At 39.0% G+C, this 20,231-nt stretch overlaps 1 protein-coding gene across 5 annotated transcripts in view; it reads left to right on the top strand.

Moving 5' to 3' along the window:
* Positions 1-19,937, top strand: part of LOC125240805 (aquaporin AQPAe.a) — a 147,202-nt gene extending 127,265 nt beyond the window's left edge. For all 5 annotated transcript variants that reach the window (XM_048148917.1, XM_048148913.1, XM_048148912.1 and 2 more), the window contains 5 exons: positions 9,589-9,732; positions 12,867-12,944; positions 15,241-15,378; positions 15,925-16,005; positions 19,673-19,937. In XM_048148917.1, the coding sequence (XP_048004874.1) occupies positions 9,589-9,732; positions 12,867-12,944; positions 15,241-15,378; positions 15,925-16,005; positions 19,673-19,777 (546 nt within the window). In that variant the 3' untranslated portion in view covers positions 19,778-19,937. The remainder of the gene's footprint in view (positions 1-9,588; positions 9,733-12,866; positions 12,945-15,240; positions 15,379-15,924; positions 16,006-19,672) is intronic.
* The last annotated feature ends 294 nt before the right edge of the window (positions 19,938-20,231 follow it).

The following is a 20,231-nucleotide window of genomic DNA, read 5'->3' as shown; positions in this document are numbered from 1 at the left end:
GTGAATGAAATAGTACATGAATCGGATTGATACGTCCGGTGGAGAAGGTATTTCCATGTGTGATACGGTTGCGCTGGCCGCGTGTCACGAGAGACTGGCGGGTAGAAAAATTACGACTCATCATCCTCCTTGCGTTATCCCGGCATTTGCCACGGCTCATGGGAACCTGGGGTCCGCTTTTGACAACTAATCTCAAGATTTGGCGTAGACACTAGTTATTACAAAAGCGACTGCCATCTGGCCCCGTAGCCGAATGGCATTTCTCCGACGCCAAACGAAAGCGATACGCCGCTGGCTCTGTCGCGCCAATACGCAAGCGCGATAGAGATAGATAACTAGCGCTTCGTTTCGTGAGCGTTTCGTGAGCGAATTCGGCTAGACCTTCCAACCCGGTTTACTGGAACTAGTCCAGTTTCCTCGCGATGTTTTCCTTCACCGAAAAGCGACTGGCAAATATCAAATGATATTTCGGACATAACTTCAAATCTTCAAGAAAAGAGCGTCACCCATCTTAAGGCCGGCAACGCACCTCCAACACCTCTGGTGTTTTGGGTGTCCATGGGCGGCGGTGATCGCTTACCATCAGGCGACCTGTCTGCTCGTTTGCCTCCTATCCCATAAAAAAAAAGTTTCGAAAAACTCATTGGTACGAGCCGGGGTTCGAACCCGCGACCTCCGGATTGTAAGTCGCACACTCTTACCGCTACGCCACCAGCGTATCAAAAACGGGAAGAAAAAAATAAATAAATAATACGACTATTAGCGCGTTTTCACATCATCCGATTCGATATCGGATGTAGGACCGATCCGATATCCTGTACATTTGCAGACACCTCACTTATTTTCAGACTCAAACGACAGCAACAGCAACATTTCAGGCACCATCTTTGATTTGCCTTTGACTTCCTTCCTACATCCGATATCGGTTTAGATAATTTGAAAACGCACTTATGAGTATCTAAACGACCGGCAAGTTGCAACCCAATGCTCTATAATAAAATTGTAAAACACATGTTTGACAATAAAATACTTTATTTTCATTTGAATGCAACAAGTGCGGAGGAAGTTGAATATTACTAACGAGAGTAAGTTAAATCGCGACGGCTTGCCGGACCGATTTAAAGACTCGAGTTCCGAAAAAAATTCTTGTAGCTTTCGATTAGTATACTTGATCGATGGCAACAAGGCATTTTTGTGGCACCATTTATGTGTGGTGCAGTGTATGCGCGTTCTTAGGCGGTCGCATTTTAATGTATGGGATGGTTGATCTTCTTATATTAATCTATGCCTATACTCTGCCGCTACCGCTCATGCCTTAAGTGGTTGCGTTAGGGATTGTAGGCGCCCTTGATCGCGACTGAGCCATTAGTATTACGTGAATTATACCCGCGGTTCGTCGGCCAGCTCGAGGTGTGTCGAGAAATGCCGCGGCGGCCGTGTGTGCTGTCACAGGGGGACATGCGCAGTCGCCATTAGTATGAGAGCGCTCGGGGTACTCAAAAATATCTAAACACGCCTGTAACGACCAAAAATTTGTAGGGTTAAGGTATAAAATTTTTGGCACTTTGGCACGCATCTGAGTTGAATACATTAACTGTACTCTTAAACATACTTACGAAGAGGATCGAGTATTATAGAGAGTTACTGTCAAAGTAAAATGTGTAATCACAGTGCACAGACTCAAGACTGCCATCTCTCGGCTTAAAACTTTTGAACCTCATTTTTGACAATTTGGCCCAAATTCTTAGCCTGGGGGTCGATTTTTGAATCTCACGGCATTCGAATTCAGAAAATTGTCACTAAAAATAATAGGCAATTTTCAACCGGTATTTTAGTGACAGTGAGACTCAAAAATCGGCTCCTGATATGTGTTAAAATGACAAATATTAATATTAGCGCCATCCGTCTATACGGAGTTACATAATGTGTTTGCTTATATGAATTCGCAGAAAATAAAGAAAGAGGTTCGATGGACCACATAAGTATGGCTGCTGAGTGTTCGGAACTGTAATAGGCTAGTTTCCTAATAGTCAAATCAGCTTCTTTTTATGAACTGTCAAAACGATTTGATAATATGGACTTACTATGAAATACTGAGGAGTGACGTCACGGTCAATTCATTTACTTTATATCTTTCTCTTTGACTTATTAAATATAAATTAAGTTATAAATGACTATTACTGTCCATATTTTTCTTCTAATTATGTGGTGCTTTATTTCGTGTACTCCATAAAATATACTAGCCTATTCCGTAGAGCTAGTGTCATACTAATGAGTTTAATATATGTCACGAGAGATGTCGCTGTACCAACTGTTACAATTTCTACATCGCGCTATCGAAATGATTATCGAGAATGTATATAGAATTGGCATTTTTTACAATAAATTAGCGTTGTTTGTGACTGGTTGTTTAATTCATAGTCAGTCCTTCACTATGTAAAGTGCGCCCTTTTTGAAGGAATTAGGAAGTACCATACACTGACCCCCTTATTCATAAACGTACTCTAAAGTTATCAAGCCGATAAAGTTCGTTTATCCCTTTCCGACCTATTGGTGTGATAGAAAAGGACAAACGAACTTTATCGGCTTGATAACTTTAGAGTACGTTTATGAATAAGGGGGTGAGAATTTAGAAAGAAAGTACGGGGACATTTTAACGAATAAAATAAGCTTCATGTGTTTAACGATCCTGGGTCTACTAATCATCGATCAGGGTCGACAGCGGTTTAGTTCTCGAACTCTCATTAGGAACCGAAGGTTGCGGTGCTTTGTTCTGTACAAATCATCATAGTCTATGTGATCAACTGATCATCTCTAGCTGTCACTCTCATTTATTATATTTTTATTTGGAATTTTTTATGTGGTCTCCACTCAGAATCGCGAGATCCTAATAGGAGAAAAAAGTGTCCCAAGGTTTTTTTTCATTCCGTTACCATTTTTTCATACATTTTGTATGGCGGTAACGGATTGGAGGGTTGAAAAATGTATGGAATTCTTAGGACATTTTTTTTCTCCTATCAGGATCGAAAAGGTCTCTCGATTCTGAGTATTAATCGCGTAAAAAATACGCATTTTACAAAAAAAGTGGGGTGGACAACGTTGAAAAAAATGGCCCTTATCCTAATGATGAACACACACACACACACACACACATACAATCACGCCTGTATCCCATAAAGGGGTAGGCAGAACACATGAAACTACTAAAGCTTCAGTGCCACTCTTGGCAAATAAGGGGTTGAAAGAAAACGAAACTGTGACATAGTGTGTGAATGATGAACAATGTTGATAAATAATATCGTAGGTAACCTATTTCTAATATGTATAAGATGGTCTCATCGGAAGATCAGCGCAGTAAATCGCCAGCAATATGCTGAGATGAGACCATTTTGTGGCATGTATGTATTCTTGGCTGTATAATTTTCCTTTTTGTGTCCGTGAATAAAATTAGATACTGCATTCTACGGTAAAATGTGTGGCTGTGACTTGATCTAATCAGCTATAAGTTATGTCTCAAGTAACGGATATAAAATCATTATTATCCGGTACAATTTCGCCATTACGAAATACAGCTTGGTACTTTAGTACCTACATAGGTGATATGTGCCCGTTCACTGCGTCAGTAGTAACCTAGTTTATGGACTTAATAATGTTTTACTGGTACAGTCAACAACACAGTTGTCAATACAGACAAAGTGCCAAAAATAAGTATACAGAACTTTATTGCCTGATGTACATTAAGGTGTGTAATGTGTATGTATATTTTTGGAACTTTGTGTGCATTCACAACTGTGCTGTCGACTGTACATAAGTGCATTTAACACTGCTTTTATTTTTTATCGGAAATATTGTCCTTGTTAGATTAGAACGCGAAATTTTTAGTGTAGGTATCGTATAAGAATTTAACTTAATTATAACGTGAAAGGGTTCCATTTTATTTATGATTGAATGCAACAAGTTAGATTTCTAGGTTGCTGTATTTGAAACATAAATAGTAATGTGTTTACCTGACATATTTTTTGTAAGCGCGTACCTATATCTCGTATGTTTAATATAGGGTTTTTAATCCAGGGGTTCACAACCTTGTTTACTTTGTTACGCTTAACATTACAGACATAAAGTTTGTGACATTGCCAAGAGTGACACTGAAAATGAGCAGTTTCATGTGCTCATAAATATTAGGTTTTATTTAAAAGCCCTTTCCCTGAAGGGCTCATTATTTTCCCAACTTTTATACCTAATAATTTAAATAAATAATCTTCCCTAAGGTAAACACTTATTGAATACATTATATTTTAATGCCATCTAATAGATTTCCCTCTTCCGCGTATCAGACATAAATAACGAGTAACCAGTAACCAGTAACCACCAGGAAACGGCCCTTAAATTAGTGATGTGAGCTGAGGTAACCGTTATGAAGTATATTTATGAGGGATATAACGTTAATGGCACCGGCATTATCGATACGTACGCGATGCTGTCATGTCACTTTTATGCCTGAGTTACACTCGGCGGATTGCAGATTTTAATATCAATAATGTTGAACATATTTATTTACATGAATAAAAACAGCTATAGCTACGCGATATGATATTAATTTTGTATTTATATGTGTTAAATATGAACCTTACCGAAGTTATTTTTACTATAGCTACTTACTTTAACTAAGCCACCTTAGTAGAAAGTTGATGCATGGCAATATACCTTCTAGCACGAACATTTTGTGCTGTTCAACTAGATTCCTTCTTTTGTAGACAATTTTATTGTTTTTTTTCCTTCGATGTAATTCGTTGTTGAACGTAATTTTTCAATTGAATGTTAAGAAATCCTAGAAAAATCTACGTATTCTACCAGCTTCCTGCGGATGTTTATCTTTAATAAATTATGTAGTGTGTATCGTACTTAACGCGCGTTACTTATTTCCAGTTTTCGCCGCGGGTCATGCGGTGACCCCCGCCGTTCCGCCAAGGCCCACCGCTCTGATTCATAACTATTATAAAACCAACATTTAATATTAATTGCTAATTTATACTCCAAATGTTGTCAATGCCACGGCCGCGGTACTGTTAATCGCTGGTGACCCATAAAATCGGTTTATATTATAATGTAACAGTAGCGTGGGAACTTTATATAGCACACGTGCAATTTTACAAATTCGGATTGGATATTACCAAAAATGGAATTGCGGCGGCCTAGAAGCGAAGCGTAGGTCATTATAGTTTTATAGAACAACGCATAAACGTCAGCGATGTTTTTAAAGTGCTGTTGCTGTATACGTACACTACAGATTTACTGCGAAAATATTTGCCTTTTTTTATACCACGTCGGTGGAAAACAGGTATACGGCCCGCCTGATGGAAAGCGGTCACCGTAACCTATGGACGCCTGCAACTCAGGGTGGTGTCACATGCGCGTTGCCGACCCATTAGAAACTTGTCCACTCCTTTTTTGAAGAACCCCATACTGTAGTTCATCAGGAATACCTCGGCAGGGAGCTCATTCCACAGCCGGAGCGTTCGTGGGAGGAAATTCCTCTGGAACCACACGGTGTGTCGATGGCGAGCGGTGCGATAATGAAAAGTGGTCGTTGGCATCATGTCAAACAGTTCTTCAGAACACAACCCATTGTTCAATCCTTCGTTTTGTTACGGAAACGTACGAACGTGGCATGCTATTTCAGTCAGTCTCAGTACAAGATGTACTAACATTGACTGAACTAGCATGACAAATACGAACGTTTCCGGAAAAATACGAAGGAAGCCCTTTTCGCACTACATCTATAATCACTGTTACTAATGTTTTAAAGATTGTCAAGAAAACTGTCAAGTTCATTTACTGGACACTTTGGGGTTATCGTACTTTCTTACATAATAAGCAAGATACACTTGGTTTTGTATGTGAATCATATTACTCGTGTGGTCGGTGATTTAGTTTATTGTCTTCTCCGATTTATGTCTGTCAGTCAGTCACGCCATTTTTAGCCTGATAAACCATCACACAAGCAGTCGACTTTTCCGTTACATTTGAACGGCATGGAGAGACTGTCATTTCAATATATATCCACCGTATGTATGTTCAAAACGAACTCTAACTTCATTCCTATCGTAGGAAAACAAGGTTTATTTCTAGATGCGTTTTCTAACGGTGATATGGCTGGTGTGGTAGGATGTTGACAGTGATTTTGACGGCAGGTCACGGGGTTAATCGCCGGGGGTTCAATCTCGGCTGACATTACGAGTGCTTGTGGTTTTTAACATTTTGTAATGTCTGATTCGCGCCGGTACCCAGACACAGGTATTACGTGCAATTGGTAAGTACCGTCTAGAAAATGGATGCGAGAGAACATCGGAAGACTTGTTGTTTATCTGCGATTTGAAATGTCAAAATAAAATGACAAAAATTTACACAAAAATGGTTCACTACCCCTGACACTACTACTATTAACACACTATTACTAATAACTCTTTTTAATTGCCTTAATTATTACAAGTTTCATCTATAAAGGTCTCCCCATAATGGACTACCTAATCTGGCATTTGAAGAATCACGCGTCTGCCTCTGTGATCGAATTTCGCGATATTCAAACATACAACGGTTAACTCATTATAAGCGGTTAAACTTATTCAATATAGGTATAAGTTCATCCGCTGAATACTAATAAGTACCTATCCATACTATAAATGGGAAAGTGTATATCTATATATTTGTTTGTCCGCCTTTCACGGCAAAACGGAGCGACGAATTGACGTGATTTTTTTAGTGGAGATAGTTGAAGGGATGGAGAGTGACAAAGCTTCTTTTTGTCTCTTTCTAGAGGTAATGCTAGCGAAGCCGTGGGCAAAGCTAGTACTTATATATATGTATATAATTAGAAAATAAATACCTAGGTACCAATATTCTCTACTAGTTGATAATCGTTTATATTGCAAACATAAGCCCCACCAAAGATCAATTAACATTATGGCTGCTAATGTACAATTACAATTATGCCTAGAAGAGATTGATATTTATAAAGCCTAACATCGTGTAAGTTGATAATATCTTCAGTGACCCATAAATAGCACGTTAGGTGCTGTGAGAGAATCCAACGAACTTTACTGCTCAATCGAAGGTCTAAAACAGCCATACTCAAAGTGTGCTCCGCGGATCCCTAGGGCTCCGCAAAGCCTCTTTGGGGGCTCCGTGTGAATTTTGGTTACCTGATATGCAACTTCAACTCTCTTTCATAAAACTAAAATATTCACCATTTGTTAAAAAAAAACAGTTTCAGGTATTACCTCACATTAGAATCTAATAATTCGATTTTACTAATAGGATTATTTATTCAAATAAAGATGACATTTTTTTTTTTAATTTAAGGGTTCCGTCAGATATTTTGCTTTCTAAAAGGGTTCCATGGGAAAATAAGTTTGAGAACCGCTGGTCTAGAACGTACTGGATATGTTGCAGAGGTGTTCTGCATGTATATTATGTATTCGAACGAAGAGCAATCATTAAATTGAAAACCCGTTTATGTATACGTTACTAACAGCTATCTATAGATTTTTTATCCGAAATAAAATTGTTTTATTTATTTATTATTTACTAGTTTTTTTCCGCGGCTTCGCTCGCGTTAGAGAGAGACTAAAGTAGCCTATGTCACTCTCCATCCCTTCAACTATCTCCACCTAAAAAATCACGTCAATTCGTCGCTCCGTTTTGCCGTGAGAGACGGACAAACAAACAGACACACACACTTTCCCATTTATAATATTAGTATGAATTAGTTATGAAAATTTTGAAAAAACCCCCGACATAATGGACCGATTTTCATGAAACATGGCTAAGAACATTCCCTAGTGGGCTCAGCTTTCAAACAAAAAAAACGAAATCTAAATCGGTTCATCCGTTCGGGAGCTACGATGCCACCGACAGACACACACACAGAGACAGACAGACAGACACGTCAAACTTATAACATCCGGTCGTTTTTGCGTCGGGGGTTTAAAAATCAGCTTCGCATGACAAAAACGTAAGTTGGGATTTCAGGATCGATCCCTTAGTAAAAGTCGCTCAGTATGCGCTAAACGTTAACGTGTTTAGGTGTTTTCTTCTCGTTCAGATAGCTGGTGTTTAACCTTTCATGAGAGTGGTCGTGGGTTTAACATAGTACAGGTACAGGGGTTCCCAATCCTTTCTCCTTACGCGCGCCCCTTCTTACTATTGACGGCGAACAAGCGTACAGTGGCACGCCATCAGTATCGAAAATTTTTAGTTGAAGAAATATCACTTCTACCGGCGCTCATTGACGCCGACTTTACCTGGGGCCCATTTCTCAAAACTGAAAGCTGTCTCTTTCCAACTTGTCATATTAGACATTGACAACCACTTGTAAATTGTAACTTGTTGCTTCGAGAAATAGGCCATTTAATCGGCATCAAGTAATAGAGCTTTTTACTACTTAACGAGCGCACGCACTTTAAGTAAAATCATAGATTAAATATAAGAAGATCATACCATCCCATACATTAACCGCCTAAGAACGCGCATACACTACACCACACATAGATGGCGCCACAAAAAGAATGTCTTGTAGCTTTCGATTATACTTGTAGATGGCGTTAAGTGTCACTTTTGACATAGATTTATGGCTCGAAAGTGACACTTAACGCCAATCTACAAATAATCGATGGCAACACGGCATTTTTTGTGGCGCTATCTATGTGTGGTGTAGTATATATGCGCGTTCTTAGGCGGTCGCATTTTAATGTATGGGATGGTATGATCTTCTTATATTTAATCTATGGTAAAATCAATTGAATAAATTCTGAAACAAGAATCTTTATTAACTATAGGTACATACCTAAATCCACAGTGAATTATCAACATTGCATGATTAGCATGTTATGATAGAAATGTCAAAATGTTAGGGTTAACGGATATTGCATTTGCACGACTTTGTACCACAACTGTATTTACTATTTGATATATTTCATACAGTACTTGTAATGTCTTAATGACCATTGCGCTTTTTAGAATTTATTTGTGAAAAATTATGCACAGTAATATGATTCTGCGCGAAAATGATTTTTGTGTACTTGCCTGCGAAAGTCATGTGTTTTGTTTTTATGATTTATAAGGTAACATGGGATAAAAGGACTTTTTGGCACACTGTCATTTACTGTAACACTGTCTCTTGCCTCGTCGCCAATGGACGCAGTTTCATAGTAAATGTAGATGGAAAATTACTGAGATTCGATTCAGCGAGCTTAGTGGACGACGCCAACCTTAAGTCTGAACCCACCTGACTTTAGTACATTTGCTGTGAACAGAAAGTTCGTTTAGTTATAAGACGTCGTCTATTAGACACGGTAAGTGGCACTATTTGGTGTACAGTTTTCATATTAAACTTGTTGTTTTTATTATGTATCTATATGCCAAATAAATATTTTCTATTCTATTCTATTTCCTAATAATTATAGATTCGGTATAATTAGGTACTTTTTCAGTCTCCTAAATTCTTCTTTCAAACAGTCTTCGAGGTTTAACCCTTAGCCCTTTTTTCCTCCAAAAATAAAGGTGCTTATCCACGTTTTCTTTTGTTGACAGACGATCGGACACGTGTCCGGTGGGCACATCAACCCCGCCGTGACCTTGGGGCTGCTCGCGGCCGGCGAGGTCAAGATCATCAAGGCCCTGTTCTACATAGTGGTGCAGTGCCTGGGCGCCGTCGCTGGTGCTGCCTTCATCAGGGTAAGAATCCCACTCAAAGCTCAACTTTTTCTGTGAATTTTTGATAATTTTTATGCCGACCTCGGTCCGCTGTTGTTATAGATCTACACTAATGACAGAACCGGTCCCAATTTCTCCACTACAATAATGATATCGTCACTACTTTGAAAAAATCTCGTATCTCACACTGCTCCTCAAAGACAAAATGTAGTGAGTCTATATGCATTCCATACATTTTTCTCTTCATTTACAGAAGAAGATACAAGTTTTTTTCAAAGTAGTGCCGATATCTTAGTAAGACTAAAGGTGAGGTCACATCTATCAGCATTGAGCTGCATTTCATGTATGAGAAACCGCACGTTAGTATGAAGTTGAAGACGCATACGCATCGGAAAGCTGAAAGCATTCGTACGCAAGCGAGTTATATACACAAAAATATTAAAGGCGATTAAAAATTCTGCTCGAATTGCTCGATGCTGATATTATGGGACTTCACCCTAAGACGCCATTGACCAAGTTTGAAGGCGGATAATGTGCTTCCATGGTTTTTTCCGAATTTTTTACATTACAATATATCAAGAATTATATTGATACAAATCTTGAATTGTTCCCATAGTTCCATAGAGGAATAAGTAAGGGAAGAGTGGTAATTCCATACATCAGTAAATGCAAATTATTTGTAGTGACATCTAGCGTCAATCACGCGTCAAATAGCGTAAATTATCGACACTTGGTGCCAACAGTGTTGCGTCTGCCAAAAGTGTAAAATTAAAACAGTTTACAACTTATATTACACAAGCAGAAGCAATTGAAAATAGAGTACCTACTGGATTAATACTATTATAATATTACATAAAAATTGTTGAGCATTAGACTTTTTGACGGCGCGACATCTATTGACAAATAGCAGTACTGATAATTTCCGCTAGTTGACGCGTGATTGGCGCGTGGATGAAGCTAGATGTCAGTACAAATAACTTGCATTTACTGATGTATTGAGTAACAACTCTTCCCTTATTTATTCCTCTATGCACAGTTCTGAATGTGAAAATGCTTTAGCCACTAGGCTAGGTTACTACCTACCAGCAGCGGCTGGTCCATACAAGCCGATTCCCACCGGCTTGCCTAATATTGATTACTAGTAAAGTACCTAATGTTAAGTTTGTTTTCCCCTCACTAGCTCGGAAACACGTGTTTTGTCCTTTAATACCAGCGGGTAAAAACGCATTTTATCCACTAGTGGGTAAAGTAATCTGACCTCGAATAAAGTCAAATTAACTGCTTTAAAATTGGTAAAAGTAGGTGAATCTACTGGAAGCAGTGATAAACGCATTTTTTGCGTTGTAGTTTCCTCGCCATAGTGAGGGGAAAAGTTTTGTGTTACACTCGGGTGCAAATGTATTTTACTTCTCGCTTCGCTCGTGGTTCAACTATAGAATCCTTTCACTTGCTCGTTTTTAAATTCCACACTCGGCGTTAAAATACAACTTTGCCCCCTTGTATAACAAATAACTATTTCTGTTTACTTTGGTGTTGCCTAGCAGAAATTTTCACCAGCCGCCACTGCTACCTACCCACACACTCCCACCTTCACCATTAACCGATTCCCTTTCCAGGTGTAGTTCGCCCTGACACTGGTATTAAAGGTACTACTAAAGGTATAAAGGAACTGCGGCCTTCGAGATGCGTCCGAGTTGCCGGTGACAGCTCAAAGGCGTTATTAAGTGATCTCGCTGAGAATGAGAACACACACTTGACAGTTTCGAGAAATCATTACTATGCAGATTAGAAGGAAAAGGTGTTAGTTTTACGATTTGATTGCATTTTTTTAATGGTTAATTGATTTTAATGGGCTATAATCGTTTCTTCAGCAATGATAGTCCATTAGAAGATTCTCCCATTGTGTGAACTGTGAGCAGTGGGCACAGAGCATCTTAGCCAACAGACAAATGGGCTATGCACAGTCAGATATCCCTGCATTTTTTTTTGAGAAAATTTCAATTACCCGTAACTGTGACGTGACTGTTGTTCGCTTCGAAAAACAGCGGGGCAAATCTCGACTGGTGGGGCAATTGTAACTAATCCATTTTTCCATTATTACACTATGATGTTGAGTTCTACAATCTACATGTATCCACCGAACACCGGTGAACACTCTTTTTAATAATCCAAACATTGTAAAACATCGCAAACAAACACCGTCGCGCTTTTATCACCGGCTCCAGCCAAGGAAACAAAGTTCATCCTCACTTTCTGGACACGTGGCAAACCAAGAACAAACGGGCCCCTCGCTCGTTTTTGCCCAGAACTTGCAAGTTGTGGAATGAGCTACCTTCTGAGGTGTTTGCCTTGCGCTATGACATGGGGTCCTTAAAGAAGCAAGTATTTCGGGTTATCAAAGGTCGGCAACGCATAAGTGACTCCCCTGATGTTGCTTATGTCAATTAGCGGCAATGACTGCTCCCCGTTCAGGCGGCTCGTCTGCTCGTTTGCTGCCTATTTCATTAAAAAAAAACATGGATAAAATGGACCAGTTATATTTGCTTCCAGTCGAGATTTGACCCGCTGTACCTAATATGTAGTGTGTAAATAAGTAAAGTACAAAGCTCCCTTACAACTGTAGCTGCAAATCTTCAACCCGGCTCACCTTCGGCGCCACACGAGCGATCGATCAATTAGCAATCAATATTCGCGAGTGACCTTATGCGGTTCGAGACTGCACGGCTTTCCCGCGTGTGGTTATGTGAAGTTCACACACACGATGAGACCTACCGCTGCGTATTTTAATAGTAATGGGTTTTAGAATTTAAATAGAAAAGGAATCCGTCCTAAGTTTATAGAAAAGTGTGAAACGGGGCAATGGTTCGATAAGGTTATGTGCGCATATAGTTGGCTCGCTTAGCTATATTAAGAGTTCTAGAGTAGGTAATTCTAGAGGGTTGTCAACATAGCCATAGGGTTATGATGACTCATATCTGATCTACTTTAAAAGCACATAATCCATTCCACGAACCAACCCATATATTTGCTAGCGTGTGTGTAATTTACTTTCTATAAATCTAGTTATAACCCGTTACTATTGACGTTTTTATTGGTTATACAAAACTAAAGCTTGCAATTGATATGAAATTTTAACTTTTCTTTTTCTTCAACAGTTGGCCATCCCTGACGTTGAAGTGAAGGATGGTGGATTCGGCATGACCCTGCCCGGCAAGAACATCACCGACGGACAGGTAAGTACTTTTTCCCCTCACTAGCTCGGAAACATGTGTTTTATCCTTTAATACCAGCGGGTAAAAACGCATTTTATCCACTAGTGGGTAAAGTAATTTGACCTTGAATATAGTCAAATTAACTGCTTTAAAATTGATAAAAGTAGGTGAATCTAGTAATGAAGATGATTTACCACTTGTGGAACTACTGGAAGCAGTGATGAACGCATTTTTTGCGTTGTAGTTTCCTCGCTATAGTGAGGGGAAAAGTTTTGTGTTACACTCGGGGCAAATGCGTGTGTTAAAAAAAATGTATTCTATTCTCGAACCACTCGCTTCGCTCGTTTCAACTAGAATCTTTCGCTGTGTTAAAATACAACTTTGCCCCCTAGTATAACAAATAACTATTATACATAACTTTTGGTTTTTTTACTTCTTTGTGTGTGTTTTCGTTCATAAAATCAGTACATCTGTATAAAAATCTAGTATTAGGTATAAGTACATATAATGAAAATTCATGGTGTATTGTTATATAACATTTACATGCTGTACATACTTAGTTAAGAATCCCTAGCTAATAAGAATAATTTGCATGCTTCTTTAAGTAAAATGCAAGCATTTAATGTTACCTACTGTCCTACTATGTCAATCACTACATTTAGCAAATAAAAATCTTAAAAATAAAAACCATAAAAACATGACTTGTAGGCATTGTATATACGAGGGGAGGTACATATATTCGCGGAATGAAGTACAAGGAGGTAAAAAAATACAAAACCTCTTTGCTCGTTTGGTATGGGAACTCTTTAAGAAAAAAAATATATAAATGTCAATTCCAAACTGTCATTTGTTTTAAAGATTTCCCCTTTCAAACAAATTATTTCGGAATAAACTCGCGACTATGGAGCAAATTGAATATCGTGCCGTGATAAAATTTCTAACGAAGCAAGGAAAACATCCGCAACTTATAATGGTTGAAATGAAAGACGTCTACGGGGATCAGTGCCCTGCTAAAACCATGATTTACAAATGGCATGGCCTCTTCAAACATGGCCGAGAGTCAATTGAAGACGACCCTCGCCCAGGACGGCCAATTGAAGCCACATCGTCGGAAATCATTCAAAAAGTTGAAAAACTCGTAGTAGAAGACGCTCGACTCAAAAAGAAACAATTAGCTGCATTAGTTGGTGTATCAGATACAACAATTTTGAGGATCCTGCATGACCATCTTGGCATGACAAAAGTGAGTGCTAGGTGGGTACCAAGAATGCTCAAACCGCAGCAGATGCAACAACGAGTTGAGGCATCGAAGCAATTTTTGAAGTTGTGCGGTGACAATCCTACCCACATATTGGAACGAATTGTGACTGGAGATGAGACTTGGGTTCATCATTTTGAACCTGAGTCAAAACAAGAGTCGATGCAGTGGCATAAGAAGGGTGCACCACCTCCGAAGAAGTTCAGGGTATCAGAATCGGCCGGAAAGTTGATGGCTACCATTTTTTGGGATTCACAAGGAATTCTTATGATCGACTACAAGGACAAGGGTGTTACCATAACTGGGGCATACTATGCAATGCTATTGGAAAGACTACGTGCAGCCATCAAAGAAAAAAGGCGGGAAAACTGTCCAAGGGTGTGTTGCTATTGCACGACAATGCACCGGTTCACAAGAGCCATGTTGCGACTGCTGCTCTTAACAGGTGCGGCTTCGAATCGCTGGTCCACCCACCCTACAGCCCGGATCTAGCCCCCAGCGATTATTATTTGTTCCCAAATTTAAAAAAAGAACTGCGAGGAAAAAAATTTTGTGACGATGAAGAAGTGAAGGAGGCAATTTCGGCTCATTTTGAGGGCAAAGATAAAAAATATTTTTTTGACGGTTTACATAAATTAATTAGTCGATCTGATAAATGTATTAAGCTCGAAGGTAATTATATAGAAAAGGAAAAATACTTATGTTGTTTTATTTAATTTGCAAATACTTCATTCCGCGATCATTTGAACCTCCCCTCGTAACATGTAGGCTTACTCCAAGATGACCCAATTGCGACGAACATAGACGTACTCGATACACGATTTAATTAAATGAAATTTTCCACAGATGACCCACTTTCACGTCCCTCGATGCTGAGGATTGGACAGTCTTTTTGTTGAAGACTAGGTCCCTCCATAGTTCTTTCATTCATTCATTCAAAACATTCATTCATACGTTCTACTTTTGCACTTTTTGACCGACTTCATTTTTTTTTTCTTCTTTTTTTGGTTCTTTTTTTAAAGGAGGAGGTTTTTTAACTACTTGTCGTCTGTTACACAGGCGGTTCTCATCGAGTCTCTCATCACATTCGTGCTTGTGCTGGTGGTCAACGGAGTGTGCGACAACCGCCGTAATGACGTCAAGGGATCCGCTCCTCTCGCCATCGGCCTCAGCATCACCGCCTGCCATGCTGCCTGCGTAAGTATCCTTAAGACTCATCATCCTCCTTGCGTTATCCCGGCATTTGCCACGGCCCATGGGAGTCTGGGGTCTTCTTTGACAACTAATCCCAAGATTTGGCGTAGGCATTAGTTTTTACGAAAGCGACTGCCATCTGACCTTCCAACCCGAATGGCAAACTAGACCTTATTGGAATTAGTCCAGTACTTACTGGAGACTATGATAAAGTATTTATTTTTCATTTACTGAAGATATAAGCGTCCATAAGTGGTCCATAAGCAAGTATTATTGTATGATACAGGCTATACGCTTATCTGCCATCGATATGATATGAAGAAGAGCCGATGCGCGAAATCAATGGAGCATTACTCTCATATGGTACAAGGGCTCCAAAATGTGGACTCAACATTCGAAGTACCTATACTATTTAGAATGTTGACTACACATTTTTGGAGAACATTTTATCTAAATCCTGTTTTAGTTTATGTTATAAAATCCTTATTTTTAGTCAAACTAACCTAGTAAAGATAACTTGTAATCCATAGATTTATATTTTGTACACAGATCCCGTTCACTGGCTCCAGCATGAACCCGGCGCGCTCTTTCGGACCCGCCCTCGTCATGGGATACTGGGCTAGCCATTGGGTAAGTACCCATAATATACTACATATTTATAAACTATAAAGAGCGTACATCCATCTTAAAGGCACGTGCACGTGTATCGTACGATGTGTTTCAGTACATATCATCACTACTTTTAAAAAATCTCGTATCTCACGCTGCTTCTCAAAGTTAAAACGAAGTAAGTCTATAATGCATTCCATACATACTTACTACAATTTTCTTTTCATTGACAGACGAAGATCGATACAAGTTTTTTTAAAAGTAGTGACGATATGGCCCTTCGAAGTTTCGACCTGACAAAAAATGTACCAATTTACGAACTAGTGCGGGAAAAAATACCATGTGTAGGTACTTAAATAGTACATTACGATACAAGTACGAAAAAAAGGAAGTTCGAAACGAGTGGCGAAAAATTAAAACACGACCGAAGGGAGTGTTTTCAATCGACACGAGTTATGAATTTCCTTTTCGCACGTGTACCGTACGGTTCGGTACTCCCTTCGGTCGTGTTTTAATTTATCGCTACTCGATCCGAACTTCCTTTTTTCGCACTTGTATCGTAATGTACTAATATTATATTAGTAACTCTTTATGGTACAAAAACACTTATTAAAAAGAATGAGGCTATAATATACAGGCGATCTTTATCCATTTGAGGGATCTCTTTCAGTTAACCTAATCACAAAATAGTACATTACGATACAAGTGCGTAAAAAAGGAAGTTCGAAACGAGTGGCGATAAATTAAAACACGACCGAAGGGAGTGTTTTAAATCGACACGAGTTACGAATTTCCTTTTCGCACGTGTATCGTACGACGTTTTTCAGTACAGATGAGCCTCCGAAGTTTCGACCTGGCATATAATAAACCACTTCTCGCACTAGTGCGTAAAAAAAACACCATCTGTACTGAAAATAACATTTTGAAACGAGGAAAGGCAATTATATGTTTGTGCGTAACCAGGCGGTCATTTGGCCTCGTCTCTATTGCTATAAAACAGTGTTCCATGCCGTTGCATAACTTGCTAAGATTTCACTTTCACCGATATAGATCGATAGCTTTGTTCTATGAAATATCTGTTAAAGTCCCTACATAATGATGATGCCACTAATGAGTGGCAAGGGTCAGTTTACTGCACTTAAGTGCTATTGTTGCGTCTTGGAAGCAAAAAATAGTGTTTGATACCGAAGATAAGACTGTAAATGGGATGAATGGGATAGGAAGTAAACGGGATATGATCTCTGTTCAAAGATTAGATACATTTAAGTATCTACAGTCACCGGCATAAATATGTGATGATTTCTATACCTTGTCACATTAACGTCTTATTTGAAATGTCATACGAAATTGTCAAACGATTTACAGTGACAAGGTACAGAAATCATCACTTATTTATGCCGGTGACTGTACGAACGTAACGCTGAAAATAGCATGTACCTACGCGTGTATTTAAATTACAACATATTCAACATATTATAATTACCTACATGAGTTCACGCCTGTTTTCCGAAAATGGATAGGCAGAGATTCATGTTCAAACACACTGCTCAAGTTTCAATGCCAGTCTTATCATCTAACGGTTTGAACGAAATGGCAAATGAACTAAAAAATTACCCCACCCATAACGACGACCATTTCGACGACCGGTCTGGCTCAGTCGGTAGTGACCCTGCCTGCTGAGCCGCGGTCCCAGGTTCGAATCCCGGTAAGGGCATTTATTTGTGTGATGAGCACAGATATTTGTTCCTCAGTCATGGATGTTTTCTATGTATATAAGTATGTATTTATCTATTTAAGTATGTATATCGTCGCTTAGCACCCATAGTACAAGCTTTGCTTAGTTTGGGGCTAAGTTGATCTGTGTAAGGTGTCCCCAATATTTATTTATTATTTATTTATTTTTATTTAACACTCCACGTCCACTAGGCTCGTCGCAAAAATCGCCTTCTATAATTAACGGTGAATTCGGTTCGACGCATCGCCAATTAACGCAGTTTCTTAGTAAATGTAAAAGCCGAATTATTAAGTTCCGATTCGGCGAGCCTAGTGGACGCCAGTCATAAAAACTCTACTTCAAAGATTCAAAGATTTTTATTTGTTCAACATAGGTAAGTTACAAGATGTTCAATAATTGTTTCCAGTATCACTATGTCGTGCCTATTGGCATACAAATATATTAATAATATACACTACTTAATTAAAATATCACAGTCAAATATCAAAACAATAACAGTCAAACAGGGTTATCTTCTTCTCTATCGTACGCTCTTGTCAGAGCAGTCGTGATGTGCCGGCGGAAAGTTTCCAAAATTCTGAAATGTTCACATAGGAAAACTTCGGAAACTTTCCATACTTTGTATGGACAATTGTATGGATGAAAATTTTCCATTTCATAAATTTAAATTCCCTTTATTTTTCGTGAAAGTTTCGTGAATTTATCAAGAAATTTAAGATTTTTTAGGAAAGTTTCCGCAACTTGACACTGTTTCTATCGTCAGCCTTTAAGCGCTATTCTAGACAGTGCCTTAAGAACTAGGTTTTTTTAATACTACGTCGGTGGCAAACAAGCATACGGTCCGCCTGATGGAAAGCGGTCACCGTCACCTACGGACGCCTACAACTAGTGATGTGCAAGTTGCGGAAACTTTCCAAAAAATCTTAAACTTGAAAAATTCACGAAACTTTCACGAAAAATAAAGGGTTTAAATTTATGAAATGAAAAGTTTCCATCCATACAATTGTCCATACAAAGTAAGAAGGTTACGAAGTTTTCCTATGTGAAAATTTCAGAATTTTGGAAACTTTCTGTCGGCACATCAGTACCTACAACTCAAGGAGTGTCACGTGCGCGTTGCCAACCCATTAGAAACTTGTACACTCCTTTTTGCTGTGTTAAGTCTATTGGATAGATAGATCTTTATTTGCATTCCAATATGTTACATGGGCATATACATACATAATGGACCCTGGCAAGGATGTAGCAAAACATTGTTTACAAACATCTTACATTACTAGTAATAAAACGATAAATTTACAAATTTTTCAAATATATTATTTTGGTGAAAATAACATCAATAGTTTATGTACTTATTATTATCATTTATCTACTTAATTATTTAATATTTAGGGGACAAATTACACATTCTTATCCTCCATAAATTCAGCGATTGAGTAAAGTACACAGCAAAAAAGAGTCTACAAGTTCTAAGGAGGGTTTGGGTTGCCGACGACTCAAAGGACAATAGACGGAACAAATTAGTTCCGTAGGTCCTTCTTTCACCAGCACACCGCACCCTCGTTGAGCTCTGGCAGCCTTACCGGCAGGAACATAACACTATGAGTAGAGTCTAGTGCTATTTGGCTGCGGTCTTTTGTAAGGCGGAGGTACTTCCCCAGTTGATAAAATAAATAAATCATTATTATAGGACTTTCTTACACAGATTGACTGAGTCCTACGGTAATCTCAAGATGGCTTGTGTTGTGTTGACTCAGACAACGATGTATATAATATACAAATACTTATATACATAGAAAACATCCATGACTCAGAGACAAATATCTGTGCTCATCACACAAATAAATGCCCTTACCGGTATTCGAACCCGGGACCGCGGCGTAGCAGGCAGGGTCGCTGCGCGCTGGGCCAGATTTGATGATTGAGGTTTGATGATTATCATTTTATTTTCAGGTATACTGGGTGGGCCCCATCACCGGCGGTGTAGTCGCTGGCCTGGTCTACAGATACGTGTTCCGCATCGGTAAGACAGGAGAGTCTGGTTCCTACGACTTCTAATCTCAGCACCAAACAGGGCCTGCGTTCAGCGGCCATCTTTGTCTCGAAATACGCATGTTTAACTGAAAAAGCTGATATTTGACGTACTAAGATGACCACGGTACAAAGTTTAAGCTCAGGTGCCGTAGCCGAATGGCATTTCTGGGCCATTTTTTTCAAAGTTGTCCACCCCACTTTTTTTGTAACATGGGTATTTTTTACGCGATTAATACTCAGAATCGCGAGCTCTTTCGATCCTGATAGGAGAAAAAAAATGTCCCAAGATTTCCATACATTTTTTCGAACCTTCCATTCCGTTACCGCCATACAAAATGTATGAAAAAAACCGGCCAAGTGCGAGTCGGACTCGCGCACCGAGGGTTCCGTACAAACCTGCATTTGATATGAATTTCAACTTGATAGCTCTACGCGTTCATGAGGAAAAAAGTAATAAGTTTATATTTATTAAAAAATA

This window comes from Leguminivora glycinivorella, chromosome Z, assembly GCF_023078275.1.
Source record: "Leguminivora glycinivorella isolate SPB_JAAS2020 chromosome Z, LegGlyc_1.1, whole genome shotgun sequence".
Lineage (NCBI taxonomy): Eukaryota > Metazoa > Arthropoda > Insecta > Lepidoptera > Tortricidae > Leguminivora > Leguminivora glycinivorella.
This window is presented reverse-complemented; position numbering and strand designations above follow the sequence as displayed.